This window comes from Geospiza fortis, unplaced genomic scaffold (assembly GCF_000277835.1).
Source record: "Geospiza fortis unplaced genomic scaffold, GeoFor_1.0 scaffold16, whole genome shotgun sequence".
NCBI lineage: Eukaryota > Metazoa > Chordata > Aves > Passeriformes > Thraupidae > Geospiza > Geospiza fortis.
Genome location: NW_005054302.1, coordinates 2181926 through 2192489, shown reverse-complemented (window position 1 = coordinate 2192489; position 10564 = coordinate 2181926). Strand labels below are relative to the sequence as shown.

Genomic DNA, 10564 nt, shown 5'->3' with positions numbered 1-10564 from the left:
ACTTCTCCAACTGGCATTTCTCATCTCAACTTGTGCCTTCTGACGCTTGTTCTCCTGCCATGCACCACGCTGAAGAGCCTGGCTTATTTTCTCCATGACATCCTTGCAGGTACTGGCAGGGTGCTGATCAGGGTTCCCCCAAACCACCTCTGCTACAGGGTGAACAAGCCCAAATCCCTCTGCCTTTCCTCACAGTGGAAGCACTCCAGTTACTGCCCATCTTGGTGGCCTCTGCTGAAGACACTCCTGAAGAGTGGGGCTATAATCTCACCCCTCAGTGTCTAAGGGAAGCCCAGATGCTGTTGGCTCTTTGCTGCCAGGGTCACTGCTGGCTCATGCTCAGCTTGCTGCTCACCAGCACTGTGGGCCTTTGCTACAGATCAGACCCAGCCAGGCAGTCCCAGCCTGACCTATAACCAGGAGTTCTCCATTTCCAGGTGTATGATTTTGCTCTTATCCTTTTTGAAATATGTAAGACTGCCACTGAACAATTATCCCACCTTTCAGGCCACTCTGAATGTCAGCCTTGACCTTCAAGTGTATTGATTGTTCCTCCCTATTTGCTCTCCCCTGCACATCTGGTAGGCAAGCCTTCTGTCACTTCCTCTATGTCGCTGATAAAGGTGTTAAACAGGGGACCCAGGATAGACTCCTGCAAGAATTCTTCCTGTAGGGTGCATTTCAACCACCACTCTCTGATCATGAAATTTGTTTTTTTACCTATCCGGTTATCCACCAATCCAGGCTGTAATCTCCTGCCTTGGACTAAAGTCACTGATGAACACTGAGGCAAAAGCAAGTGATGAGCATCTCAGCCTTACCTGTCTGCTGCCACTGTCACCCACCTTACTCAGCACTGAGCCTACGTTTTCCTTGCTCAGGCTTTTAGTACCAATGCAACAGTAACTGCTCTCATTGCTTTTGATGTCCCTTCCAAGTCACAACTGCAGTTGAACTTTGACTTTCCCAACATCACACCTACACATACAGGCAATGTTTCTACATTCCTCCCCTGGATCTTGTACCCTCCACTCCTTGTATGCTATCTTTTGGAGATGAAGCTTTTTTAAGAGTTGTTTGCTTGACAAGCCTGGTTCCTCATACATCTGCTTGGCTTTCTAAGGATCAGGATGCACTGTGTATCTCAATACTCTCACATGCTTGGAGGACGCTGCCATGAGAGAACTACCTGCTTTCTTGAGCTCCTTTACTCTTCAGAATTGCAATTAATGGGATCCCACCTCTGAATAAACTGAAGTGTGCTTGCCTAAAATCCAGTCTGTATTCTGCCCCTCTGCTTCCTACAGCCATTCAGGATCTGCACAGCCATTATTTCATACCTGCCACTATCAAATATGCCATTGATTACTATATTCTACCAAAGTTTTTCCTGTTAGTAATTACAGCATAATCACAACCATATAGATTTGACTCACTAACAAGTCAAATAACTGATATGCACTTCTGGTATAAAGGATGCCAAAGTAAAGTCAGGGAATACAAACCAGATCATCAGGACAATCAGCATGCAGACCAGCAATTCGTAGGTAATTGCCTTCAGCTGTAAAATTATACCGGATGTGCTCTGGCAACACATGTTTGTCAATCTTGTTGGGAATGTGAGTTCCTATCAGAAATTCATTACATAAATCCAATATTCTGACATTGAGCTCGACTGCCTTTTTACGCTGTAAGAAAAATAAAGCACAAAATAATATCTTCAGACAGAGTACGAGCAGAACTCAAAGTTTTTAAATCTCAAAGAACTCTTTCAAAAATTAAGCAGAAAATACAACACTTAAGATTATACCTACAGAATCAATAAAGTCATAATGCAGGGCAAGTCAACAAGATTAGATGCTCATAAAGCATTGAAATTTCAAAGAAAATGCCCACGTTTCTGCAGCAAGAAAATACATAGTGGAGTTTGAGTAGAAATTACATAAGCTTTGCTAACTTATAACTATGTAACTTGTATTGCTATGTAAAACATTGAATAAAAAAAAGAAGCATCTGTTAGAGAGATACTCTAAAATAGATATAGAATAAAATTCTCTTTTTCCTGTTTGTATTGTGCTGTTTTCTGGAGACTGTAAACTATTTACAGTATTTCAATCCTTCTCTTAGGAGTTTATGATTTAGAGTTTTATCATTATCACAATATTTCACACACTTAATCATGCAAGATGTGCTTCAGTGAACTTGCTCACATTAGTACAGTGTGGTCTCTGTTGTCTGTGGTTCATAGCTCAAAAAAACAAAGGCTGAGGGTACAGATGCAACATATCTTGTAAAGTCCAAAGAATGACATAACGTGATCTCTGTCCTCCCATTCCCACCCTTTCTCTTGAAAGGATATCTTTGAGTTTTATTTTAAAAAGCAGGAAGTCTTTGTAGCAGAGGTAAGCTTCAACTTACAACAGGGAAGGATTTCTAAAGTCTTAAATGAGAATTGAAAACAAACACTGAGCAGCAACCAAGAAAAGTGGGATAGGCAGGGGAGGAAAAGGAAAACATGCAAAAATAAGCAAAATTGTAACTGAAAGGAGATGAAGCACCATAAAACCAATAGCCAAATCAGACATAAAGTCCAGAGCTGAAGTTTCAGGGTTGTTCTTTGGATAAAGTAATTGCAAAAATATATTCTAGAACCATTTTCTAGGTCACAAAACACCATCAAAACCATTATCTTCAAAATAACTCTTCAGCATCAGTCTGGTAGAAGACTTCTTGTACAATCTTTTTGGAGGGGGTGACTCAAATAAACAAGGAATTAACTTCATACAGTAACATGAACTATGAAGAGACAGATCATCCATACCACAAAGCATGGTGTACGCTGCTGGGTTTGAAAAATCCATCACTAACTACTGCAAAAGTATATAAAAGCTCCAAGACAGGTAATCAGACCATGCCCAGATACTCAATTTTGAACAAGATTTACAACTTCTGGTTATGTAACCACCCCAGAGTGCCTGGACACACACCTGAATCCTTCTAACACACTCCACTTGATTAACCTCAAGGTCATCAAGGTGCATGGAGTGCTGCTTTTCCCTCTCTGTAAATATGTTGTTCTAACAGCTGAGCAGCTATTTTAAATATCTGATGCAGACACCAAAGAAAGAAAATAGGATCCCAGGACTTGCTTATAATTCTTCAAAACAGAAAGGAATGATGAGGATCAAACTAGAAAGAACAACCAACTATCTAAAAACTACCTTTAGAAGTGATTTAAAATAGAAAAAATTAACCACTTCTAAGTCAACAAAATTCCACATAGGACAAACTGACCCAGAAGCACATGATTTCATGTCCCACATGTTTCGTTATCTGGTCTTTTGTAGACAGACAAATTTCTGTTCATACATTGTAGCTAGAAATTACCTTTTCTTCATCCAAATGAATGCCACTGATCTCAAAATCAAACATAAAAAGTTCTGCCACTCGCCTAAAAATACAGTAAATCCCTGTTAAAACAGCCTCATTTAATAGTAAGCAGCATTTTTAAACAGATCTTGCCTTTAGTAGTTATTTATGTTCCATGTCTTTCACAGAGATTAACACCACAGTTATATGAATGTTTTTATTAGGGACAAAGATTTCCTACATTTTAGGTCCTTAACAATTCACTCAGTGAGAAACAATTTGTCCTTTGCTCTTAAGTTTAGTCATCTGCTTTTAAAATACCCTTCAAAATAATTCCAGTACCTTAATCTAGATGTTCAAACAATTTGTGCAAATTACCATTTTAATTTCCTATCACACTTCATTTATTCTAACATCAAAAAAATATCTTTCCAAATATAACATGCTTGATCATGGTAAAAGAAGGAAGAAGGAAATAACTTACACATAAAGCTTGTCTAACCATGTCAGTGAATAAATAATTCAAAACTCTAACAGCATAAACAGCTAATAAAACCTATTACAGCAATCATAAAGTAAGCTTTCAATATACTGCGAATCTGATTTTGAAAAATATAAATAAACTTCTATAAAGTGAAATCAAGTTACATAATCTGTTCCTAATTTTATTCTTAAAAACATTGATATGTACACCACTGTACAGTATATAATTTTAATCAAAAGAATATTATTGAAGAAAATCTTAAGTTTTCATTTTTTTTTGTTCTTGCAAGATCTCAGTTATTCAGCATAAATATATCTTGTGCTCTACAGTCACATTCTCCAAGATTACACAACTACAAACTTCCTAACTCCTGTGCAGGTAGTTTGGTAGAGACTAATAAATGAACAATGGACATGTGGTTTGTTTTCCAAAAGTTGCATTTACTAATTTAAGAAAACACAAAATATAAGTACAATAAGGAACAACATATACCATCTAAGAAACTAAATTTGCAAGGTCCTATTTATAATCTATAAAGATCTATAAGCATAATAAGTACCTGGTTTCTGGATCTAAGGAACTCAATACAGTTTCATCAGTTAGCAGACGTCTCAGACTCTGACACAGTTCAACATCTGTATTTAATCTGAAAAGATACAGGGTAAAAGAATCGTGCATTAACAAAAGACTAATATTTCAGTATTTCTTGGTATTACTCATTCAAAGGCAGTATTTAGTGAAACAACATTAAAAGCCAAGGACTGTATCTTCAAAGTGATTTCTGGTTCACAATCACAGTTAAAAAGTAGAAAATTTCTATACAGAGCATGTGTGGACCAACCAGCATGGAACAGGCATTGTGCATCTGACAGAAAAATACTTTTGGTTGGTATTTTGTGGCAATATGAGCAGGTCTAACACTGACTGCTTATTTTTTTATGAACAAAGGTAATCATGGTGAGAGCATAACGGTGGGAGAATGCTTTTCTAATGCTTTCTTTGAAAGGACTCCATTAAAGGAAAACCTGTGCTCAAGTTTGCCATCAGATAAATGCGCTGCTGACTGCCACTGGGCTAGACTAAGAGCTTACTATCCTCAGAACACTTCCACACACCAAGCACCGTCCCCATGCAGATAACACTGTGTCCATCAGATTTGCTGGCATGTTATCCTGCACTCCCAGGTGGGATACAGTGGGCAACGAAACACATGCACACAACAGTTTACGAGCCTCTCAAGATAACATATGAGTAATTTCTTCTTTCTACAAATTTTATATCTTAAGTGGTATTCAGATATTAAAGTCATATTGTTATATATGGTACACTTAATCAAAGTCCTGAGAAATCCACTTTCAAGCATTTTGTACATAAACTTTACAACAAGAATTGTCACAACTCCTAGAAAAATGTCACTTGAATCTTTGATGGGCTTGAGGGACATGGAGTCATAAACGGCAACTAAAATAGAAAAGCTGTTCATGAGATACTGTAACAAAACTAAACCCTTAAATATCTGTAACAGAAGACTGACACTTTGTTCCCATGCACAAATATTTTTTGTTGATTGCTGTCTTTATAGATGATCATACAGTAATTTTTAAAGCTGCATATGGAAACAGGAAAAAAAAAAAGAGAAAAAAAGAAGAAAACATACTTCTCTACCACAGTACCAATGTTCCTGCAAGCTTCTTCAGCAGCCTCTCTGAATGCAAAGTCAGGGTGGGCAACTTTTACAAAATCAGCCTGACACAGTAGAAGAAGAAAACAGTGAGGCAAAAAGACAAATAAAAAGAACTCCCTGTTTATAAATAAATTGCATTCAAGCAGTTCCACTTATATTAACATTTATTTCTACAGTTCTATGATTTATTTCTACAGTTCTATGCAATCATTTTGTAGAATTTGCCTTTTTTGTGTAAAATATAAAGCTGACTGCAAAAATTTGCTGATAATTATTAAACCACACAGTGCCTTGTGTCCTTCCAATAAACGTTATTAATTCACACCCTTCTTAAAACATTTTAAGCAGTGTGTATCTTAGAGTCCTTATACAGACCTACTCCAATATATTTGAATGTTATGAAAAAAGATTTTTAAAACTAAATTTTCTAGTTAAGATGAAAGCCCACCACTAAATGTGCACATTTCCTAATAGGAAGAAATACTGATTTTTAATAAATATTCAAATCCTTCAGGGGGTTCACAAGGCTAGAAGGATGCTAAAAGTGGCTGGGGAGCTAGGGGCTTCCATGACTGCTGACACGAAGTCAGGGCAGTTTTAGCATTGAAATGATAGACTTAACATATTAGGAATATATTTAAAGTCTAGGACTATATTTAAGATATTAAGCACGATTTTACAGAAAGTACATGCAACAAGCTGACAGTGTAAAATATTATTGCCTTTCAATTGAAAAGGGAGTCTTAGAAATGTTACACACTTAAAATTTTTACTTCTTAGAATTCCTTTTTAAAATCCTGTATAATACTGACTGAAAAGGTGCTGAATGACAGATATCAAAATTTCTAACAGGTAATGATCACCAAATAACTTCCAGACAGTTCTGCAAGCTGTGTAGCTGTGAACACAAAAAAAATGAATACGGTACAAAGGAGATAATTTTAGCTCAGCAAACTTATACAAAACTATGGCCATTGAATTCTGGCATTAATGTTTTACTTAGGTATTGACTGATTTAGCAGAATTAGGTATAGTCTATACAAAACATAAGAACTAATGACTTGACAGAGCTTGTAAGTACTTTCAGAAGGAAAAAGTGCCTGGCACAAAAGATGTCTTAAATCTACAAAAGAATAAGAAACAAGACTGGAGAACTGAAAACACATTGAGACATTCAAAAGTGAAAACCCAAGTGATCTCAAAAAACTCAGTGACCTATTAAGTAAGAACTGATTTCAGTATGAAGGTTGGTTCTGCTTCCTCCAAGCAAAGAATGATGCTTTGATAAAAGATATATTTTGGGCAAGCTTCCAGAGAGCAATATGAAATGCTCTAATAAAGTTTTGTGATGCAGAATATCAGACCAAGTACTCTAAATCTGTGGACAACAAAAACTACAATCTAAGAAATTGCTGGCTTTTTCTTGTGTTAATAAAAAAGTGACACTGCTGCCTTTACCCTGGAAGTTCTTTATAGATCATCACCTATAAATGATCATAACTTAAAACATGTGCATTGCCACTCCAACTTCAACTCTGAAATCAAAACCCTCTTTTCCACAATATAAGTGATGCTAGAGAGATTATATGTTAATACTGCATATTGCAGCAGAAGCACAAGTATGAGTTCACTGTTGTTTTTCTTGTTGTGGCTTCTATACTATTTTTGCAACTGTCTTAAAAATAACTGGGCACTTTGACAGGATTTGTACTTCACTATCATTTGGTAAAAACCTTTGTAATTCACTTTCAAACAATTTAATTTTCTGTCTTAACACAAAACTTCATGGAGCTCATCTGCTATTTCTACACTGCTATTATTGCAGTGTAGAAAATCATAAAATGGAACAGTGTAAGCCCCGCCAGTTTAAAAGAATTCATGTAAAAATTTAAAAAAGTCACCTACCAAGTCTGCTACTCTGCACAGGCTATCTGAAAGCTGATCAAAGATCATTACAGTCTCTGGCCCAGGTGGTGTTGAACATGCCTTCTGGACAAGCTGTTCTGATTCTTGCAATGCTTTGTCCTGTGCTTCTTGAAATCCTTCTGGACAGCTCAGCTCTGGAACACCAAACAGACCCTGCAGTGCAAAACACAGTGAAAACACATCACTATTGCCCTACTTGATTTCTTCACCTTTGTTTCAAGACTGAATTATCACTACAGAATTTTACCCAAATGACCCCAGCTAGCACACTGTAACACTTCACTGGAAGCAGCACCAGATATCAAGAGATTGCAGGCAACAGGACAGCTGTCTCAGGTTCACTAAATGAGCCCCCAATACTGGAAGCAGACCTCAAAGGAATAATATTCCACAAGTGAAAATGTTTGTGGAATGAACAGTTTTATTCCTGAAGTTCCTATCAAGCCTGACCCTGTCCCACAGGGCAAGGTAAACACACTTATTTGTGCAGGATAAATGCAGATGGCACTTATGTTCTGCATTTGTGGAAGAGACTTAGAGAAGTTCTACCACTGATCAAACAAAATTACTGATGCTAACAGAAAGAGAAGTTCCACAGTGCAGACCTACAACAGGAAAAAGATTTCAAAGAATCACAGAATACCCTGAGTTGGAAGCGATTCCTAAAGATTTTTGGGTTTTATGCATTCTTCATGTATTTGTAGCTTTGTAGACTGTTAATACATAGTTATAACTTCCAGTAATTTCCCAGCTCTCTTTCTCACAGCTAACAAACTCCTGTTTATGCATTCTTGAAATTCTGTTTAGTCTTGCCTGTTAGTTTAGCAAGGACACTTTATTTTGCACCAGGTATCATAGACATAATAAAATGCAGAGTTAGAAGATCAAGGGGGCTTGGGGGGGAGCTCCAATGGCACTGAACACAAAGGGATAATTATCTAACCCAGCTGCTCTTCTAATTGGACAATATTTGATAGGTATACTAATCAACTGACCTTATAAAAATGTAGAACTACAGTATCACATGTACATATCACCATGTTGTGCACCTTGAAGGCTTTCAATAAAGATTTGCTTTTATAGTATAATTTTAACACTGTTTGAAAAAGCTTTGAGTTTTATTCCACATGAAGAAAGGACCCACAAGGATCACTGAATTCAAATTCCTGGCTCTGCACAGCACTGTCCCCAAGAGTCACACCATGTGCCTGAGAGCATTGTCCAAATACTTCTTGAGCTCTGTCAGGCTGGTGCTGTGACCACTTCACTGGGGAGTCTATGCCAGTGCCCAACCACCCCCTGGGTGAAAAACTTTATCCTAGTAATTGCTTAATTTCATTTAAGTTAAAGCAACATCTCTTCAAGCAATACATCCCCTTTGCAACTGCCCAACTACATGAGCATCTCCTCACCCCCTGACTACAGCACAAACAGTGAAAGGTATGTGATTTCACACAAAATCTACCCCTTCCAAATTCAACCTCAGTATCTAAAAGCCACAATCTGGATTTTCAAATCTGCAGTCCAGTCAGTCAGTCAGTTTATAATCCACTTTCTGCAAACTCTTTGTATTGTTGCAGTCAGCTGCAGGTTTGCAGCTTGCTAATATTTACCCAAATAAATCAAAAAGCTACAAATTGACAGCTTGTCTGTACAAGTATATATTCTTGAATCCCTCAAGTACACATCCGGAACATTTTGGGTTGCTTTTTCCTATTTTCTTTCTTCTGTCACTGTTGCTAGAAGCACCTTCTTTATTTTCTAATGAAAGAAAACCTTTCCTCACACTTCCCATGTTTTAATGCATTATTCAGGAACAGAAATTGGACTAAAGTGAACATTGAAAAAGGTATTTTTATGTTTTTACACATGTGCACAAAACATAAAAATACTTGTGTCACAGCACTCTTGAATAATGTTTGCTGTGTAAGACACTCAAGACTGCCCTTTCACTCAGATCCTCAGCCAGAGGATGCAGTGTCCTGCAATATCCTTGGGAGCTCCAGGTCTTCCTGCTGCCCTACATCATCACTCACCCTCCCAAGCAAGCTCTTCCTGCATATGTAGTGCTCTGTGACCAGGATATATCTCTTCTTAGAGATAAATTAGCTGTGGAACTCCTCTTACATAGGATATCAAGCTGGTCAACATAAAAAACCAAAATTATTAAAAAATGAAGCTTGGTGTAGTTCTCTCTGTTCTTTAATGTCATTGGCTGCATGGCTGAAACATTTTTATCTTCACTTGGTCTCAGCATTTACATCCTACCTGGCACAGCCTCTTTGTGAGTCTGAAATATGCACCTCTATTCCAAAAGAACCGTGGGCCAAGTGAATCACCTGGAACACATTCCCTAGACCAGCCAAATGGACAATATTTAACTGGATTATTTCCTGAAGCAAGACTTCCACCAGTGTACTTCCAGAGGCATGAGAACCTGAAGAAAGGTTTCTCAGGCAAGTGCCAGATTATAAACAGAGGTCAGATTTGTCCTTTCTAAAACCCAAAGTTCAACAGCTCCATCAGGCTGGGCACCACGGCAGGAACAGCTGAGTCAGCAAGCAAAAACCTGGATTTTACAGCTGCACCTATTCTGTATGCACTGTGCTACTTTACCCTCTCCGGGTAAGAAGACACATTAACAAACGTTCCTGACCCTAAAAAGATACGCTTCAGAAACCCCAATTGTCACCAAATCAACAAAGAAATCCTTTTCTTGCCACAGGCAAGACATCAAGAATAAGCCCAGGCAAAAGGCTGTGAGCAGCGTGGCTGTTCCTGAAGCACTGTCCGAGTGCAGGGGTACGGCACTGACAGGTGAACGACGGCACAGCCAGGGGAGGGCTGGCAGGAAGGGGGAATGGAAGGGCCAATCTCACTTTACGGACGTACGGGCACCACTGAGGCTCAAAGCGTTCCCACGCACAAGGCCGTCACTGTCAAACGCTTCTGTCCAAAACCAACAACGTTTGGGTTTGCTAGAACCAATATAAACACTTATTTTAAAAAAACTACACACAAGAGAAAAATTACCCCCTAGAAAAATCCCTTAAAACAGCTGAGACAAGCAGAGCAAAGCACGAGGCTGCCAGCGACCAGGG

General features: G+C 38.1%; 1 protein-coding gene across 1 annotated transcript in view; it reads right to left on the bottom strand.

Moving 5' to 3' along the window:
• Positions 1-10564, bottom strand: part of MIPEP (mitochondrial intermediate peptidase) — a 67248-nt gene that overhangs the window by 55180 nt on the left and 1504 nt on the right. Inside the window, exons 2-7 of the mRNA XM_005417781.2 lie at positions 10348-10441; positions 7443-7616; positions 5511-5599; positions 4413-4499; positions 3388-3451; positions 1506-1688 (exon numbers count right to left, since the gene is read on the bottom strand). Of these exons, the coding sequence (XP_005417838.1) occupies positions 1506-1688; positions 3388-3451; positions 4413-4499; positions 5511-5599; positions 7443-7616; positions 10348-10441 (691 nt within the window). The remainder of the gene's footprint in view (positions 1-1505; positions 1689-3387; positions 3452-4412; positions 4500-5510; positions 5600-7442; positions 7617-10347; positions 10442-10564) is intronic.